The following is a 20,305-nucleotide window of genomic DNA, read 5'->3' as shown; positions in this document are numbered from 1 at the left end:
TGCTCCTTGGAGCTAAATTATAAGAAGATATTCAGTACCAGGGGTTAATTACAAGAAGATACTCTATTATAGGCCTTTTTCTTCTCAGGAACGAAGTTTCAGGAAACTGAAGTTATAAATGATTGTTTGTGCACACAGATATAAAGAACAGTTTGTCTCTTTAAAGCCCTGAGTGGCTTCATTCTTAATATTGGAAATGTGCATATCTATATGAATCTACCTGTAATTTAAAATCAAGAGAAGTCCTGCTCCAGATAGAATCAAATAAAGAAGCCAGATCTCCATATGTAGCAGGACCTTCTTTGTGGTTGCCCCAGAATGCTGGAATGTTTCCCCCTTTGAATTCCTCCTTTTGTGAAGTCTGCCTTGTGAGAGTTTTGGAAGAGCCCCAAAACATCTTGTTTAGGATAGCTTTAAAGCTATTATTTTGTGGTCCCTGCCTTATTATTTCTGCTCTTTTTAATTACTGTGTTTTGCTATGCTGCTGGTCTTGGTTTTTACCCAATTTTAATATTGTACTTATTGCTTCTGTTTCTTTTCTGCACTTTGTTTTGAAGTGCATACAAAATGGCATTGAAAGTTTGCAAATAAATGATTTTAGAATTTGGAAGGCACAAGAGAAATCCATTCTCTTCAACCTCAATAACTTTCTGATTATGAGAACTACATAACTTCTTCTGTAGCAGAGCAGCAGGGTGTATGGAAAAACTGTGGGTCATGATTGGCATAGCTGGAGGGAAGTGACTCTAAGGAGCTATTTGGAAGCAAGGCTGTTGAGAAATTTCTAATCCCTACCACAGACTGGCTAGGAGGTTGTACCTGCAGAGCATTAGGGATTAGTGCTGGTGGTCTCCACCCACTTCTTCTTTCCTATTGACATACCTTGATGCTAATTTAGACCTGTTCAGTCTCTGGAGGGACGCTGCATACCTTCTTCTGAAAGGTCTGTGTTGAGCAAAGGAGAGAGCCCTTGCAAAAGTAAAAACCCAATTGCCCACTTCAGTGATTTCCAAGCAGCTATTATGTTTCTAGCCACGGTAATTGGCTTTACAATTTCCTAATGGCTTATGGTAAAGAGAACTAAGAGACAAAACTCAGCACCTAGCTTTGTAGTTCCAAGCACCATTGACTACGGTGCTGCTTGCTGACTTGGAGGTCAATTGATGTGCCGCTCTATACTTAAGAAGAACAGATTGGTGTCCTGACATCTCCATCCTTGATAGCCAGCTTGGGCCTCCAGTCTGTTGGTCAAGAGAATGTGCTGCAGACCTACCCAGAAGCCCCCCCCCCCGTCTTTGTTCTGGGTTTTAGACTGGCAGCTGAACAGTATACTTAAATGTTATATTAAAGAGGCTTCCCTTGAGTTCTCCTGAACTAACTCTTTGATTTACGTTTGTAAAGCTTCCTTTTGGGCTTACAAATGGAAGAAGGTAGATCTTGGAGCTAGTCTGTGAATGGATTTTGCTTCAATCATATTTCTAAATGACTAACTACCACAAAACTCCACAAAAACTTGTGTAGTTGGACCAGGAGCCTTTTCTCACTTTTTTTTCTTTCTTTTTTTGCATTTCTGTTTGGGAAAAGGAGCTTAGTTTGTAACTTTTAAAACTGTGAAATGTAGATACATTATGAAGCCAGTAGATGCACTTGGGCTACCATGCAAAACACTACAAGGTTCATGCTTTTTACATAGTAGAGATGGAAAAACATAGCACATGAAGTAGTCTTTAGTAATATCAGTTTAAACTTAAGGCGAATGAAGGAGTACTATGATGGTTCCAGTTCTTTTTGTTTAGATATTTATACCCCACTTTTTGATGTAATGGGGCCCCAAAGCAGCTTTCAACATTGTCTCCCCCCCATTTTATTCTCATGACAACAACAACAACCCTTTATTAAGTGGGTTAGTTCAGTCACTCTTTCTGCCTAAGGTTACCCAGCTTCCATTGCAGATTGGAGATTCAAATCTTAGACCGTTGCTTCACCCCAGGCTTCTATTTCCCCTGGTGCAAGTGATTGATTTCCCACCAGTTGCTCCACAGGCACATTTTGATGGAGGGCTCCCTTCAGTTCCCCTCCTGGCTTTGAGATGCTGTCTTTTAAGGATTAAGGAGCCACGAGGGTACTGGAGGGAGCCCCATGTCAAAATGTGCCCACAGAACAACTGGTGGGAAATTAGTCGCTTGCATGTGGGGTGGGAACAGAAGCCTGGGGGTGGAGCAGTGATAGTGAGAAATTGGTTTGAGTCTCCCAGATCCTAGTCCAATTCTCTAAGCACAACAGCTTGCTGGCTTTTACCATACTGGTAATTTATTGTGTGCTTTCATAAACCTTCCCATCTAAAGTAATGAGAACCAACAAGAATGATGCTGCAGCTCGGGAGGAAGTTTCAGCTATTGAGTGTGGGTTCTATATTGTTCGTCTTGAAACGGATTTTGCAGATCAGTGTTTCTTCGGTAGGCTAGGAGTCACAGGTTTATGCTGGCATTGTCATGATGATACTTGGCACATTATTTCCTCCTTGTTTTGCTGCCATGACTTACACATTTGTAGGATTTTAGTGTCATGGGAAAGCTGGTGTAACTTTTCTGTATTACCCTCTCATAATGTGCAGTTGACTTGTACTGCTGTCCATCTGCATCTCTGTTTAGGTTGCTGAGCTTTTGCCTTTGATAACCAGGACACAACAGTTGTATGTATGGTCTTCCTTGCACCTCTCAAATGTCTTGGCAACTGCCCTCTGAAGTGCCCATCAAATATTTACTGGTGGTGCAAGAAGGATGTGCTTAACCTTATTTTGTTTTCTTTCTTTGCTGGCAGTTCATTTGTGACGGGAACAGCTTGCTGTGGACATATTTCCCCTTTGAGAATCTGGGATTTGGGGAGGTAAGAATCTTCTATGACTTTGGATGTGTTGAAACAGGAAAATCTGCCTGTAGTATGAATGTCTTCAGAAACTTTGTGAGCTAACTGTTGTGCATAGCTATTGCTTACTAAAGACATAGAAATAGATGGACTACAAGTTGTTCAGCTTTGAGCATTGAACTCCAGATCTGAATTCTAAATTAAAGATTCAGTTTATTCTTAAAAATGTGTATGCATGCATGTGCACCTGCATACACACAGAATTTTGCAACTTGCTTGAACAATTTTTTCCTACTGTCCAGCTATTCTTACAGTTAGAACATGTTTCCTGTTTGTTTTAAAACTCAGATCTGCCTTTCTGCAGCTTAAACCCATTTCCTCACATACTATAGTAGCAAAAAGGGGCAGTTGACATTAACCCTGAATTTTTATTTTCAAAAGAGAGTAGCCATCAAATCCTGTATTGCTTTTCTTTGTGATGATTTCCCCCTTAATGTCTGTTGGAATTCCAGAATGGTGCCAGTCATTTACAGTTAACTGAACTGCATAGGTCATAGCTGCCATTCTCCTAGTGCCCTTTATTTTAAGGCAGTTGCCCAGTGATGTCATTAAAAGAAAAGAACACCTTCTCAATCAGCATACAACTAATACAGCTTAGTTTTGTGAAACAGCATGCCTGGGAAAATGTGGGATGCCTTCTTTCTCTGTGTGTACATGTAGAAGCTGTGGAGTCTTGTGAGCAAAAAATCTACTTTATGTGCTACTGGCATTAAAGTTGTGAGCTACTGTATAAATTAGTTTGCTCTAGAGCCATTTTTCCTGAGCTAAGACAAAAATGAGTGAGTCGGAGGTTTAAAAACCATGAGCTAGTTCACACTAACTCAGCTTAGAGGGAACACTGGTGGAGACCCAAGGCAGTTTACACTGTTCTCCACTACTCCATTTTTTCCTCATAACAACCCTTTGTGGTAGGCTCAGCTAAGAAAAAGTGACTGGCCCAAGGTCACCCAGCAAGCTTCCATGGCACAGCAGGAAATTCAGACTAGGGCCTCCCACATCATAGAAGCCATTTAACCACAGTAGTCAGACAATTTCAGGACATCTACAGCATCACCATACAATTTAGATAAATGACAATCTGCTCCAAAACCAGATTAAATAGCATGGGGTTTAGGAGTAAGCCCTGTTCAGTATATGGGATAATTCCCACAGTGATGACACAACTGGTCTCCAGTAGCAACCCTTGAGTCTTGTCCATAAGGAATTATTTAAACCAATTCAAAACACACCCCTTAATCCCAACTTGTACTTCTAAATGGGTCATAGAAACCAGGTTCCCTCTAAATTAAGCCAATAATGCTGTATGCATGCAATCCAAGAAATTCAGTTAATAGTATCCTATCAGTTCTTGCTTTAATTTTCCTGAAGATCAGGATAGTTACAACCCCAATGTGGGCATTTGTAATGTTCTTCTCAGCCACTGCTTAAGTTGTCTCTTTTGTTGTTTGTGTACCAAAGGATACTCTTCCTTTCCTTTCCCCGCTACACCCAGCTAAATTACTGGGTGTAGTTTCCTTTAGGGGTGTGTACTCACAAAAAAAAAATCAGTATTTTGGGGGTTTGGGTATACTGAACCTGAAAAATATTGGTATTTCCCAATATTCCTGAATCCTGGTATTAGTATGGTATTAGGATTCAGGAAATATTCAGGATTGCCGATTTTTTCTGGCTCCATTATACCCTATGGGATAGAGGTTTACAAGATTATGCATGGGATAGAGAAGGTAGAGAAAGAAGTACTTTTCTCCCATTCTCACAATATGAGAACTCGTGGATATTCAATGAAATTGCTGAGCGGTCAGGTTAGAACTGATAAAAGGAAGTACTTCTTCACACAAAGGGTGATTAACACATGGAATTCACTACCACAGGAAGTAGCGGCAGCTACAAGCATAGCCAGCTTCAAGAGAGGATTGGATAAGCATATGAGCAGAGGTCCATCAGTGGCTATTAGCCACAGTGTACTGTTGGAACTCTCTGTCTGGGGGAGTGATGCTCTGTATTCTTGGTGCTTGGGGGGGGGGGGACACAGTGGGAGGACTTCTAGCCCCACTGGTGGACCTCCTGTGATGGCACTTGATTTTTTTGGCCACTGTGTGACACAGAGTGTTGGACTGGATGGGCCATTGGCCTGATCCAACATGGCTTTTCTTATGTTCTTATGGGACCATCATAGTTAATGGTTATAGTAAATGGTTATAGGCTATAATAGAACATTGATCTGGGTCTCTGTAGGGCTGTTTTTGAGGTAGAGGCACCAAATTTGCAGCATAGCTGCAGGTTCTTCTCCTCAAAAAACTCTCCAAGTTTCAAAAAGATTGGACCAAGGGGGTCCAAATCTATGGGCCCCAGAAGGAGGTGCCCATAGATTAAAGGGACCACAGTTCATTTAAATACCCGAGAGTTTACTCCAAAGACATTTACATGGACTGAACGCCCTTTAAATGCCTTTGAAACTTAGCTATCTGGTGGCCTCAAAAAATCCCAAGTATTTTCAGTTTTTTTCAGGTGGTCTTGGTGTGATCGGCTGAGAAAATATGTGATACAGATAAGGTATTTTTGGGGTATTTTTTCAGCTCAGTTTATACCAAGCACATACCCCTAGTTTTCTTATCTAGTGATCCAAATTCTCCATTGTACTATTAAATTTAGATGCAGCAATATATAAGCATGATCTAGTGGCTGGTGTATTAGACTAGGATCTTTGAGTCCCAGGTCCAGATCCCCACTCTGCAATGAAGTTCAGTGGTTGACTTTGGGCCAGACACTATCTTTTAGCCTAACTCTTCCTCACAGGTGGGTAGCCATGTTTGTCTGAATCCAGTGGCACCTTTAAGACCAATACGATTTAATTGTGGTATAAGCCTTTGTGTGTATGCACACTTCATCAGATGCGTTGAAACTATATCTGATGCAGTGTGCATGCACCCAAAAGCTTATACCCAAAACGAAACTTTGTTCTACCTCACTGGGTTGTTGTGAGGAAAAAACAGAGGCCAGGAGAATGCTGTGCACCATGCTGAACTTGTTGGACAAAGGGTGAGATAAAAATACATCGAAGAAATCAAGTACCTCGAATTATATTTGGTGTTCTTACCATATGTTGTATCATATCAGTTGGACCTTTTTATTTTATCAAATGTATGATTCAGTGAATAATGGGACTGTGATTTGAATTGTTGCTCAGCCATGAAAAGTCACTGTGTGGCACTGGGCAAGATGCTGTATCTTTGCTATATTTCCCAATCTGTAATGGGTGTAACACAGAACTACATCACAGGGTTGTGAAGATTAGCAGTCTTTTCATTCCTTCCAGTCTTTGAAGACTGAATTGGTGAATATAATATTTTGCTGTAGAGGTATATGATCAGAGGAAGCTTCTTGTAGCTTGGTGTCCATGTAAAATCTATTTATCAACATGACGTACTATTTAATAATTTTTTTGACATGGTGAATGATTGCATGCAATTTGTATTTAGATTGAAGAATGAATTATATTCAGCTTGGCCTGTCTACCCATTTTCCCCTACTCCCCTGCCTGCTTTGCTCATGAACTTGTCCAGGGTTACCTCAAATACAAGCAGCTTTTAGGAGTAGGTGAGGAGTGGCCATGTCACCTTCTCTGCCTTTCCCAAGGAAGCGTCTTCAGATAATAAAGCTGGGCAGAAAATAGGATTAAGGTAATGAACAGGGAAGATAGAGTTTGATCTTTCAATAAGGCAAAAGCCTGACTGACAGGCAGAGCTAAAGCCTGGGACAATCCAACCAATCAGATGCTATCTACAATGGCTGCTGAGTGTCACGGATTCTTCCCTTTTTGCTTGCTGTAGTGGAATGCAGTGTGCCACTGGAATGCCCCTCTCAGGCCTCACATGGGGAGGAGCGGAAGTGTACATAGTTTAGGTGACTCACATACACATATTAATTGGAAATTGGTGGGGCACCTTTTATGAGAAGTGATTGATGGTGGCCCATTACAGAGGGAAAGGATCAGAAGTGCTCCTCTAGTCCCCTGAGAGCTGAGTTTTTGTATAGGTTTACTATGTAATTTTTTAATTTTTTCCCATTGTTACTATGTTGTTTCTTCCCATCAAAGGCTGGAGATTTTCTGACTTCATCTATGTTGTCACTGCTGAATAGCTGCAGACATTCACCCATGTAGACTTTTGTTCACTTATTACACTCTGGAGTTGTAATGCAGCAACTGGTAATTTTGTTGCCAAACCCTCCTTGCAAGAGATAATAGAATGGGCTACATGTTAATTGATTTTACAATCTCAAAAGTTCACACTCTTAGAAACAAAGGGGCATGCTATCAGGTGGTTTCCTTACGTTAGAACACTTAAGGCAAAGTGTGTGACAGGTATTCAACCTGGTTTAGGCCATTGTATGTTGTTTTTCCATGCCATTAGAGAATAATTTGAGGGCTTGTTGGTGTGATTCGGCTCTAGAACTGAAAGAGATCCAAGCACAATTGCCAGTGTATTAGGTATCTTTGTCCTAACCACCATCTTTTAATCTCACAACCTTGTTTTCCTTTATCCTATGAAGATAAAAAGTGTGGCCTTATGGTTGTCAAATACCTTCTGTTGCCTTACTTATTTTGTGCTTTCTAAGCTCCTTTGCTGGTTGTCTTGCAGCTGAACTGTCCTTTGGTGCTATTTTCCCAGGAGATGTTGATATCTCTCTCCTCCTGATCCACTCCTTCAGAACATTCTACAAAACTACACCAAGCTTGTAGCTTCTGTTTGTGGTTTATTTAGTGATAGGATGACCTTTGCTTTTCTCTGACCCTGGGTTTCTAACACTTCAAATGTGTGAAAAGCTGTGCTGTGCTGTTTGGACACCAAACGCCACCATGTCTTGTGGGAATTCAGGAGGCTCCCACCCCCACGGAGATGGAAAGTATGCAGCTTCTGAAAGTTACTATTTAATGTTGTGTGTGCTCCATTACCCTTTGAGGTAAACATGCAATGATTGTATGTTGGGCTAAGTGTTCATTTTAGTTCTCAGTCACTGATAACCTGTATAAGACCTTTGCCATTATAACATATTCTGAGCTCACTTTTTGTTATTTTTTTCAGTTGAAGTGCAGGGTAGGGATGTTTTCCAGAAGAAAGCTCAAAGATATTTTTGGATACTTACTTGTGCAATTTACATAAAATGGTCTAGGTATGATCATCCCGTGACTGTGAGATATACAGGTACTGTATCACATCAGATTTGAGATGTTTGGGTATGTACGATAGAATATTTCAGGCTGCTGAGAAACTGAACTTGAATTATTAAGATTATATAATGCTTGGGGCATCCACAGTACTGTGAAAGTTTGGACACTTTTAAAAAGATATATTTGAGATGGAAGAGTCCTTAGAAGAGCATGCATAAGTAACAGGTATGCAAAATATTTTCTGTTAGAAAACAAGGTTAAAAAATTAGAACTTTAAAGCTTAAGTATATGTTTAATAAAGAAATGTGTACAAAGCTTGTAGGACTAAAAGAGCATGGAAGACAACTAAATTTTCAGAGGTTTAAAGTTGCTGTGCAAACGCTTTTGGGTTTTCTCTTTACTATTACGTAACACAGTAAACTGAAAGGGTTTCTTTTTAAAAACATGACCCATACTTGTTTTCCTGGATCATATCAGACCCCCAAAATAATGAAACAAGTTCATGAATGCTAGGAACAATTGCAATGTATCCACTTGCAAAAATCTAAATTTTAACTTCCAAAGATTAAAGCTTAACCAGAGAAGGATATATAGTATATGTGCACATGATGCATGCTTTAAAAATGTTATGTGTAATTAGGCTCATTCTCTAAAACATCTAAGTAACTGCTGAAGACTGGGCTAGATGAATCACTCGTGTGATCGAGGGGTTTTATTGTATTCTAAAGTGCACCTCTGTTCCATAACTCAAGAGCTCTGTGAACACAAATCAAAGTTTGCTTTATTCTCTCCAAGCAGACATTTTCTCCCTCTTCTTAATAATCTTTTTTCTAAAAAGTGCTTGTGACAGCTTTTATTTTTTAAAGAACCCTCTAATTTTTCCTCTTCAGTTCTCGATCTTCTTAACTCTTTGAAATTGACTTCATGCCATCTCTGACACCAAATCGACACCTTTGCTTTTCCCCACTGCTTATCCCTTTATAGCAACAGATGTTGAAATTTTGTATCCCTTTTATCTGCCCCTCTTTAACCTCTTCCTGTAATTAGGTTCCCCTTGTTAGCAGTACAAAGTGGGTTGGTCTGCTACCTACCCTGCCTTTTGAGTCATTGTGTCTGAGCACATGTGGTTTTGGGTTGTTTGGAAATGTCCTTCCCCCTTAGGTAATAGCGGTGGGCGGATGGACAAAAGTTGAGGGGGGTTTTTTGTTCTTCATTTATCTTTGCTAAGGGAAGGAGGAGGTGTGCATGGAGCACATGTGAAGGGAAAGCCACAGATCTTCATTTCTCATTGAGTTTGGTTTCCTGTTCCTTGGCTCTTTGGTATCTTTCTCCCCCTCTCCTTCAGGTGCTTAGAGCAGGTCTTTTGATATCTATAGAGAGCTGGTAATAGTACTCACAGCCAGTTATAAGGTATGTGTGCATGCTATATGAGTACATGCAGGTGTAGATTGAATAAAACTACAAGGATAAATTCAGGATGGCTTTTTGTATGCATTTTATGTATCATAACTGAGCAGCACAGGTACAAAAAACTGAAAACTCGTGAGATATTTAAATGCACACAGACTGATTAGCCAGCGGCAGCCTTTCCTGGGCAAAAAATATCTGAACTGCTGTGGTACATGTTCTGGTTATATTTAGATCACTGCAATGCACTGTACATGGGGCTGCCCTTGAGAAGTGTTCAGAAACTTTAATAGGGGCAAAATGTTGCAGCCAAGATTTTTACTGAAGTGAATCATAGGCACCATCTCACTGCAGTCTTGACCCATCTATACTGACTCCCAGTCTGTTTCCAGGCACAATTCAAGGTCCTGGCATCGATCTTTAAAGCCCTATATCAGGGGTGTCGAATTCATTTGTTATGAGGGCTGGATCTGACATAAATGGAACTTTGTGGAGCCAGGCCATGTGTATCATAAAATGTAATGCCAAGTAGTGAATAAAGGATACAGAGAAACACAATTGAAGATTTAATTTTTTCTTAAAATACAAGCATACTCAAAGCTCGAGATGTTTTGTTTAAAATGGTAAGGTGGGGGAATAGTGGGATTTGGCAGTGCAACTTTAAAAATAAAAAGAAAAGAAAAAGCACAAGGATCACAACAAAAACTGAAAATATAAACCAAAAATATTAAATGCTCTGGACTTAGGAAGACATGAAATGTCTGGGCATTGAAGCTTCTCCCCCTGTCTCCAGATCTACTCAGATTGGCAATGGCTCTCCAGAATAATATCCCCCTTTGGCCGTGGGTTCCCAGATTAGAGTACTCACTAGGCACCAGTTCTAAGGTCCATTCAGCAGAGACATGTTGGCTCAAAGCATCAACCGTTTGCAAGATCAGATAATTCCAGCAAGGAACAGCTTCTAACTGGCCATATAAATGCTGCAAAGTGAAACTGAGCTCCACTCCATTCAAATACATTGCCACACAGACAAAGCTGCAAGGAAAACATGGAATGGATTTTCCATTAAGATCTCTGTGCCCAGATAGACTACTCCCAAAGTAGTCTATCAGGGCACAGAAACCTTAATGGAAAGTCCATTCTGCATTTTCTTTGCAGCTTTCATAGAATTATAGAGTTGGAAGGGACCTCCATGGTCATCTAGTCCAACCCCCTGCACAATGCAGGAAACTCACAAATACCTCCCCCTAAATTCACAGGATCTTCATTTCTGTCAGATGGCCATCCAGCCTCTGTTTAAAAACCTCCAAGGAAGGAGAGCCCACCACCTCCTGAGGAAGCCTGTTCCACTGAGGAACTGCTCTAACAATCAGGAAGTTCTTCCTAATGTTGTGTCGGAAACTCTTTTGATTTAATTTCAACCCATTGGTTCTGGTCCTACCTTCTTGGGGCCATAGAAAACAATCCCACACCATCCTCTATATGACAGCCCTTCAAGTACTTGAAGATGGTGATCATATCACTTCTCAGCTGCCTCCTCTCCAGGCTAAACAGGCCCAGCTCCTTCAACCTTTCTTCATAGGGCTTGGTCTCCAGACACCTCACCATCTTAGTTTCCCTCCTCTGGACCCGTTCCAGCTTGTCTATAGCCTTCTTAAAATGTGGTGCCCAAAACTGAACACAATACTCCAGGTGAGGTCTTACCAGAAGCTTTGCAAAGACAAGGAGAAAGGAGCTGGGAGCTTCAAAGGATGAGGACAGGAGGGGAGAGGGGAGAGAAAAGAGCTCCATGGGCCTGATTAAAGCCCTAGTTGGGCTGGTTCTGGCCTGCAGGCCTGACATTTGACACCTCTGCCCTCTATGGTTTAGGACAAACACCTACTCCCTTTTGAACCTATCTGATCACTACAGTCATATTCCAAGACACTTCTTCAGGTATGTCAGAATTAGAGATTGATGTGCCCTTAATGGTGACAAACTGTCAGTCGATACCATCCATCTAATTCCATTTCATTGTCTGATAAACTGTGCTTGCACATAAAAGCTCACACATTGAATATAACTTTCTTGGTCTTAAAGGTGCCACTGGACGCTTACTTTGTTCTGTTGCTTCAGACCAACATAGCTGCCCACCTTGATCTGTATGGGAGGCACCATATAAAGCCACATGGAATGGAACTTGATCATGATAGAGAGGAGATGGATGGAATCTAGAAGAAGATGTAGTAGTACTTTTATTCACGGTCATCCGACCAGCTTAATACAAACAGAAACAAAATCATAAAAACAAACCCATCACCTCTTACACAGAGTTCCTCACGCCAACTATTACACATATTGTTAAAACTCATAGCCAAGATTTACGTTCTCAATTTCCCTCCTTTCCAACTGAGCAACATAACAGAAACGGGCAATCTTAGTTGAAACATCAGAGTGAGTGTCAGACAGGAGGAAGGCAATCTGCTCATCCTCCGGCCTGCCCGCCAAGGACCCGAGAATTGGAGAGATTAATCTTGCCCTCAAGTCATTGTAAATTGGGCACCGCAAAACGATGTGGAGAGTTGTTTCGACCTCATTGCAATTACAGGGGCACAATCTTTCCAGATATGGGTACCCAGCGTAACGTCCCAAAAGCACCGAAGAGAAAAGTGCGTTGAGTCGAGCTTTTGAGAAAGCTATCCGATATTTTGGGATAGTGATGTTGAAAAGATACCTGGCTGGGGACAGTACTTCAGCTTGCTTCCCTAAGAAAATGTGCGCAGAAAGACTAGCTCTAGCAGATCTCAGTTCCAGCTCAACCAACCTCAGGCGCAAAAGTTCTTTCGCATCCCTCAGTTCCATCATTGCTAGGGACTCAGGGGAGAGATCACAGAGTCTAAAATGATCTAAACACCTTTTCTCCCAAGTTCCTACAAAAGAGTCGAAAAAAATCAGATGGGGAAGGCCACCTGGCTTTGAGAGAACCCTCAAAAAGTAACAAAGGGTGTTTAACCACATAGACGTCTCAATGCGTGGGACGCCAGATTCCAACCTGATGGCAGTGTTTGGCACACAACTGGGAACAGACAGAAGCTTGCGCAAGAGTTTGGTTTGTACTATCTCCAACGGCTTGGTGGTTGAATAAGGGCCAATTTCAGCGCCATAGAGCAACTGGACCCTGGTCTTTGCAGTATGCAGCCTTAGTGCTGCAGGCAAGAATTTGGCCCCTTTAGAGATGTAAAAACGGTAGATGGCATCAGCTGTTCTTTGCGCAGATTGTGCAACATAGTTCTTATGTGCCAAACGCTTTCCCTGATAATGAAAAATCACCCCCAGGTATTTAATAATTTTTACTTGCTCAATGGGTTTACCATTTAGAAACCAGCAATGAGCCTTGAAACGTTTGGTGAAAACTAAAACCTTGGTTTTATCTAGATTAATTTCCAACTTTTCCTGCAGACTGGTCTGGGTTAGATGGCGAAGGGCCCTCCGCATACCAATCTGCGTCCTGGATAGTATAAGCACGTCGTCAGCATACGCTAGAACTGGAATATGCCGATCGGCGAGCTTGGGAGGATGTAAAGCCAAATCATTAAAGGAGGTTAGAAGTGAATTTATGTAGAAATTGAAAAGCAAGGGGGCGAGCACACAACCCTGTCTGACACCCTTGTTCACTAAAATTGGTTGGGTTAGATGGCCTTGAGATGAGCATCTTATCCTGATGCCCGAGTTGCTATAAAGGCTAACCATTAGCAACAACAGCCGTCTGTCAATAGACAAAGCTGCAAGATGATGATGATATTGGATTTATATCCTGCCCTCCACACCGAATTTCAGAGTCTCAGAGCAGCTCACTATCTACTTTATCTTCCTCCCCCACAACAGACACCCTTTGAGGTGGGTGGGACTGAGAGAGCTCTCACAGCAGCTGCCCTTTCAAGGACAACCTCTGCTAGAGTTGTGGCTGACCCAAGGCCATTCCAGCAGGTGCAAGTGGAGGTGTGGGGAATCAAACCTGTTTCTCCAACATAAGAGTCCGCACACTTAACCACTACAACAAACTGGCTTGCATATAATAACATGTTCTCACCATTAAGGATATATCAGTCTCCAATTCTGACATATTTATTACCTATGTTATCCCCCCTCCAGTTGAACCTAAACATATGATAACTATAAAAGAAACTTGTTATTCTTTTTATCTGTTAAAAACCATCTTTACCATTTTGCATGCTAATTTGTTACCCACCCTCTGCTCATGATCTTTGTTCGATCCCAGCGGAAGCTGGGTTCAAGTAGCCGGCTCAAGGTTGACTCAGCCTTCCATCCTTCCGAGGTCAGTCAAATGAGTACCCAGCTTGGGAAAGTGTAGATGGCTGGGAAGGCAATGGCAAACCACCCCGTGAAAAGTCTGCCGTGAAAACATTGTGAAAGCAACGTCACCCCAGAGTCGAAAACGACTGGTGCTTGCACAGGGGACTACCTTTTTTTATATGCATGGCTGCTTTTCCTAATTTAATTTCATTGTCCGAAGTGTGCTGGTACATGAAAGCTCACACCTTGAATAAAACTTTGTTGGTCTTAAAGGTGCCACTGGACTCTTTGTTCTGTTGCTTATTTTATGTTTTTGTATCTTATTTTTGCTCTGGTTTTAATTGTTTTAATGATGTATTTTTGTTGGTTTTAAAGATTTGTAGTTAGCTCCCTTGGTGGCTCTGATGAGGGCAGAAAGTTGGAAGGTATACATTTTGTAAAATCAATAAATAAGCCAGGATTCGTTCAAACTGCTCCATAAATTCTTTCAGCTATTTCTGTCTTACAGGTTTGCATGTGATGAAATTAGGAGAGGAAAAATGCACAACTGTTTTTTGCATTCACTTTTCATGCTTTTGGTTTATGTTTGTGAAGAGGTAACATTATATCTCTCCTGTGCAAAGATCAATGATGCATTTGTACATGCATATGAGGGAAAGATACTTGCTAGTTCACTCTTTACATGATATATGAGAAGCAGGGCTTTTTTTGAGCAGGAACACAGTTCTGGCTGGTTTGGCATCGGGGGTGTGTGGCCTAACTGAGAGCCAGTTTGGTGTAGTGGTTAAGTGTGCGGACTCTTATCTGGGAGAACCGGGTTTGATTCCCCACTCCTCCACTTGCAGCTGCTAGCATGGCCTTGGGTCCGCCATAGCTCTGGCAGAGGTTGTCCTTGAAAGGGCAGCTGCTGTGAGAGCCCTCTCCAGCCCAACCCACCTCACAGGGTGTCTGTTGTGGGGGAGGAAGGTAAAGGAGATTGTGAGCCGCTCTGAGACTCTTCGGAGTGGAGGGCGGGATATAAATCCAATATCATCATCATCATCTTCTTCTTCTTCTTATATGCAAATGAGTTCCTACTGGGCTTTTTCTACAAAAAATGCCCTGATGAGAAGGATGAAAAGAAGTGCCCAAGATTTGGTTGCACCACCAGTTGCTCATGCTTAAAAAATGGAACATCACTCTTAGACAAACCTTACAGGACAAAAATTACAGGAGAAGCTGCTGTAATCAAGCATAGGCTTCATCATGTCTTTTCATGGCACTGCGATATAGCATTTTTGCAAACTGGGGCAGAAGTTTTATTTGATCATGCTGCTTGTTGCTCTTGATTTCTTACTGAATCAAGTTTGGTATTCTTTCCTCTTAAATGTGGCCCACAGGAGCTGGGATAGCCACTTACTTCTCTGACACACTAAGTTCATACTAAACAACATTTGAATTAACTTTATTTTAAAACTTAATTCATTCTTAATATAAAAGGCAGAACAATTTATTTATTTATTTATAATTTAGATTTATATATCACCCATCTCTGCATACACAGAGCTCAGGGAGAAGAACGACAGTAAAATCATATATACATTGATAAAAACAATTTCCGTAATAGCTAAAAAAAATTCCTAGCTGGTGCTGAACTGGTTCCAAATTGTGTCACTGACTCACAGGAGAGAAGCAGGATGGAGGGGGTGAGAGGGATTTGCAGACAAAATGGTCCTCAACCAAAAGCCTGGTGGAACATCTCTGCCCTGCAGAACTGCATTAGGTCCCACAGGGTGCAGATGTTATTTGGCAGAGAGTTTCACAAGGTAGGAGCCAGGGCTGAGAAGGGCCTGACCCTGGTCAATGACAGCCAGATGTCTTTTGGGCTGGGGTTCACCAGTAAGTTTTTCTCTGCAGAGTGTAAAGCTCTTTGGGGGGAGGTGGTTTGTGGTGCTCATTGTATTGGGGATTTTTAAAGGAATATTTAACTAATTTTCAGTTTTGTAGCACTAGTTTGAAGCTTATTCTGATTTTATTTGTTATAATGGAAAGCATTTATTTTTAACCCTAGCTTTGTAGTGAACAAATACATGCCATCAAGTTGCAACCGACAAGGGACTTTCAAGTGAGTCAGTATAAGAGGTGGTTTGCCATTTCCTCTGTAGAGACTGTCATGGTGGTCTGCCATTCAAGCACTGACCCTGCTTAGTGTCTGAAATCTGACCAGATTGGGCTGCACCATTTCATTCCACATCCCAAACAGTTGACTGTAATTGCACATGCAATATTGAATACTGTGTGTATTCATATTTTCTTCAGAAGACATATGTACAGATTCCCAAGTTTACTTTAGAGTAGGGGTAGTCCGCATGGGCTGAATCTCCATGATAGGTTGAAAGTAAGAGACAATGTAACCTGCTGTGGCATTAATGCACCCTTTGTGCCAGGACATGTATGAAAAGTTTTTCTGAAGAATAGATGTGCTTTCATTGCTGTAGTTGATCTCAGCTTCCATGTTATAAATGAAGAATCTTGAGCAGAATTTATGCACATTTTTTTTTAGGATTTCTTTTCTGATTCAAGAACCCCTTAACCCTTGATTGTTTTTGTGTTGGTTTGCGACCAGAGTAGATTTGTTGCCGCAGTACTTTAAAATACTTTAAATATTAGGTATCAACAAAGAAGGATACTGGGGCTTAGCCAATGGATATCTGAATCAAGTAAAGAGGACTTTCCAGTAAGTGTTTTCACCAAGTACATTAGTCTGAAGTATTGAACAAATTTTGTAGAAGTTTGTGAATCATCAGTTGGCACCATCTTTGCATGCTGAGGAGATTGTATAAATACATCTCTCTCTGTAATAATAGTATAGGATCTCTGAATATCAATAATACTGATGTCCAGTACAGTTAGGGTTGCCAGCCTCCCAGTGGGTCCTGGGGATCTCCCACTTTTACAACTGATCTCCATCTGGCAGAGATCAGCTCCCCTGGAGAAAATGGCTGCTTTGAAGGGTGGATTCTATGGCACTGTACCATGCTGAGGCTCCTCCCCTCCCCAACCTCGCTCTCTGCCAGATCCACCCCCAAAGCCTCCAGGTATTTTCCAACTCTTCTTGGCACAATATATGCCAAACCTCTCCCTGCCCCCAGAAATTAATTCTATTCTTACAACAAAATGTATATATGAGCAATTTTATTCTGATTGAATTATTTGTATTGCCAAAGTATTCAGAAACTTTTGACAAGAACTAGGATCACAGAGAGGGGGGAAATATAGAATTAATTGAGAGAAGGGGAAAGGAGGCAGTGGGGGGAAATTAAGAATTGTGGGATGCATCAGCCATGTTCCCTGACCTTTAGAAACTCAGTCTTTTGGCATCTCTGAGCCTTGATTTGAAGGTTTTCTCTATGAGGCATAAGAAACAGCGTCTCTTAGGTACATGAGGAGGTGTGATTGTTCCAAGGTCATCTTGTTTGCTTCATGGATGAAGTAGGGATTCAAACTAGGTCTCCTGATATCAGTCCAGTACTCTACTCACTGCACCACATTACTTCTCTGTGCCTCACAGAGTCAGTTTGGTGTAGTGGTTAAGTGCGTGGACTTATCTGGGAGAACCAGGTTTGATTTCCCACTCCTCCACTTGCACCTGCTGGAATGGCCTTGGGTCAGCCATAGCTCTCGTAGGAGTAGTCCTTGAAAGGGCAGCTGCTGTAAGAGCACCTCAGCCCCACTCTCACAGGGTGTCTGTTGTGGGAAGGGAGAGAAGGTAAAGGAGATTGTGACCGTTGTGAGACTCTGAGATTCAGAGTATAGGGTGGGATATAAATCCAACATCTTCATCTTCCTCCTCCTCTTCCTCAGCACCTTCAGTTGAAATTAGATTCCCCCCCCACAGTTTAATGAGTTAAATGTCGACTGAGCTAATTTTAGTCCTTTCTTGCAGCCTTGGAAGTTTCTGCTATATAGATAAGGAAGACACCTGATCCTGACTTGGACTTTGACTTTCTGGTCCTTTTATGCATTTCTTCAGAGTATCTTTGCAATACTTGTAACAGAACCTTCTAGTATCTGTAGGTTGAAATTCTCAGCTCCAATCAGTTTTGTGCTCATGAAGCCAAGACAGTCTTTCCCCCCTTACACTGCAAAAGAATTGACAAACTATAAAGAATAAGACTGCCTAAATGTGGGATACATAAACACCCCCAATACCCCCCACCTCTAGTTTGGGCTGGCTCATTTAAACAGATGGCTTTGTTTTGATTTCAAATCTCCATTTTTCTTTTTCTTTCCTTTTTTTTTTGTCTGCCAGCCGAAGGAGACCTCCAAAGTGTTGTCTGTTCAAAAAGAAGCTATACAGTGGCTTATTCCCACACAGCTCCCTGCCGGTTCTTCGAGCTGCCCCCTCCCAATCTGAGAGAATTTCCCCCACCTTCGAGACATTCTTCACATTCTTTGCAGAGAAAAGGGGTTAAACGTCTGAATTTGGGGGTCACCATGTTATACAAATTGCAATCTAATCGTTTTTACAAGAACACACGTGTGCTCAGAAAAAGAACCCTGGACAAGAAAGACAAGGAGACAGACAGCTTGCTTTGTCCGTTTCTCCCCTGAATGTTTCGTGCTATTGTCATATTGCCGTGTCTCTCTCCCCTCCTTGCCTCTGGGAGAGAGGGAGTTAGTTTGATAGTTAAAATGGTCCGTAAAGCAGAAGAGCTTGGTGCCATTTCTGTTTGTTTTCCCAAATAAAAGCCCCAGAGGGGTCTCTTTTGCTTTATTTGAAGAAACTGGCTTTTTCCCATAGCTAGCATGTCAGTTTATCCTCTGAACTTAACCTTACGACAACCCGGACAACAAAAAATGTTCAGGGTCCCAGAGCCAGGAAAGGTAAAGAAATTGTATCTCTTTATTGGCCCCTTTAAAGTGTGTGTGGGCCAATTCAGAGTCACCAGAAGAAAAGAGGGAAAAGCTTTTTCCATCCCCACCACCACCACTATCATTGCCACCCCTACTGACGCTAAAGGCACACATGCCTCCAGTTGCCACAGGGGGTGTTATAGGCAGGGTGCTGTCCAGAGTTAACTTTTTAAAAAACTTGTCACAGGCTGCTAGTTATTCTTACACCCCAGAGTGTTTTTCACACTGGTTCATTTATAAATAGAGGAATGCTTGCTGAATCACAGTTAAGAGTTTATTAATAAAGAAAGTTCATCAAAGAAATGGACTGCTTGCTCATTCTGAAAGCTAGTTTTCTCAAATAGACACAACTTTTTATCATAGGTGGTACTGGTTAGTTTGTGCATGTGATTTGTGTCCCCCTGGAGCACTGTAAACCTTTTTTTCTCTCAGCACATTGGAACATATCAGGATAGAGAGATTCTCCTAAAGGTCAGTGAAATGTGACTATAGGTGGTGATTCATTCAGACTCTTGTTAGAATCCTTAAAATCTCAGGTTAATTTTTGTTTAATTATTTGGGGCATCACTGCTTCTAAATTTGGTGGTTTTCTTTTTTAAAAAAACACCATAAATTAAATTCTGGTTAAAAGGAGGTTTAGAACAGTAGTTCCCTGCCTTTACTGCTGTTGACATCTAAAATAATTTTAAAGTTTGTAAGCTATCTTAAGGCAAAAAAAAAAAGTGTGTGTGTGTGGCGGGGGGAGTTACAACATACCTGAACTGTTATTCTTCTTCTTTATCATGCTGCTGGAGAACTGAGGAACAAGGATAACAAAATCCTCACCCCAGATCTCTGCTGCTGCTGTGATGACAAAGGGTGTGAAGCACAGTTAGGTGTCAAAGCCCCTATGCCTAACACAATCCAATGGAGAAGGCCTACAAGCCTAGCTCATGGGCCTCAGCTGCCAGAGGTGGTGAGTGAGTGGAAATCTGTGGTACTGGGTGCATGGCTCAGGCAGGGAGAGACCCAGTTCTGCTTTCCTCTCATTTCAAGATTGGCTGGAAGAATTTATGAAAAATCAGATGGAGAAAAAATGAACAAAGAGCAAAAAAACAACAACAAAAAGCCTACTGAAGCCTCTAGAAAAGTTGTAGTGAAGTAAACAGACATCCTTTTCCATTGCCCCTTCCATCTTCCCACCCTGCTGGGTAGGAAACTGGGCCACAGGAAAACTTCTTCCTGGCCCACCAAGGCTGTGTACAGAGCCCTTCCCCCATGCCGCTGTATAAGCAATCATTTTCTCTTTCATTTGATTGGGGGGGGGGGTGGAATTCATTAATAAAGTCAAAGGCCTCTGAAAAATGAGTCTGACAGAGAGGAGACTGAGTTTTCTTAAGACAAGACTTCTCTGCAAGGTCAGCAAACTATCTGTATCTGCTCTCTCAGGAAGAGCTATCTCCACAGCTGTACAGAGCACTAAAAGTCATGCAGCTGTCTCCCCCAAGGGTAGAGCAATCAGAGGATCTCAAGGAGGAAGATGAAGATGCCCCTTCCCCAAGTATTGTTTGTAACAAAGGAGCTAGGCTCTACTTATCAACTTCCAGAGTTCTTTAGAACAGCCCAGACCTGTAT

General features: G+C 41.6%; 1 protein-coding gene across 1 annotated transcript in view; it reads left to right on the top strand.

Annotated features, from left to right (window-relative positions):
• Window positions 1-20,305, top strand: part of FBXW4 (F-box and WD repeat domain containing 4) — a 121,163-nt gene that overhangs the window by 77,295 nt on the left and 23,563 nt on the right. Inside the window, exon 6 of the mRNA XM_060241810.1 lies at window positions 2,821-2,886. Coding sequence (XP_060097793.1) covers window positions 2,821-2,886 — 66 coding nt within the window. The remainder of the gene's footprint in view (window positions 1-2,820; window positions 2,887-20,305) is intronic.

This window comes from Heteronotia binoei, chromosome 6 (assembly GCF_032191835.1).
Source record: "Heteronotia binoei isolate CCM8104 ecotype False Entrance Well chromosome 6, APGP_CSIRO_Hbin_v1, whole genome shotgun sequence".
NCBI lineage: Eukaryota > Metazoa > Chordata > Lepidosauria > Squamata > Gekkonidae > Heteronotia > Heteronotia binoei.
This window is presented reverse-complemented; position numbering and strand designations above follow the sequence as displayed.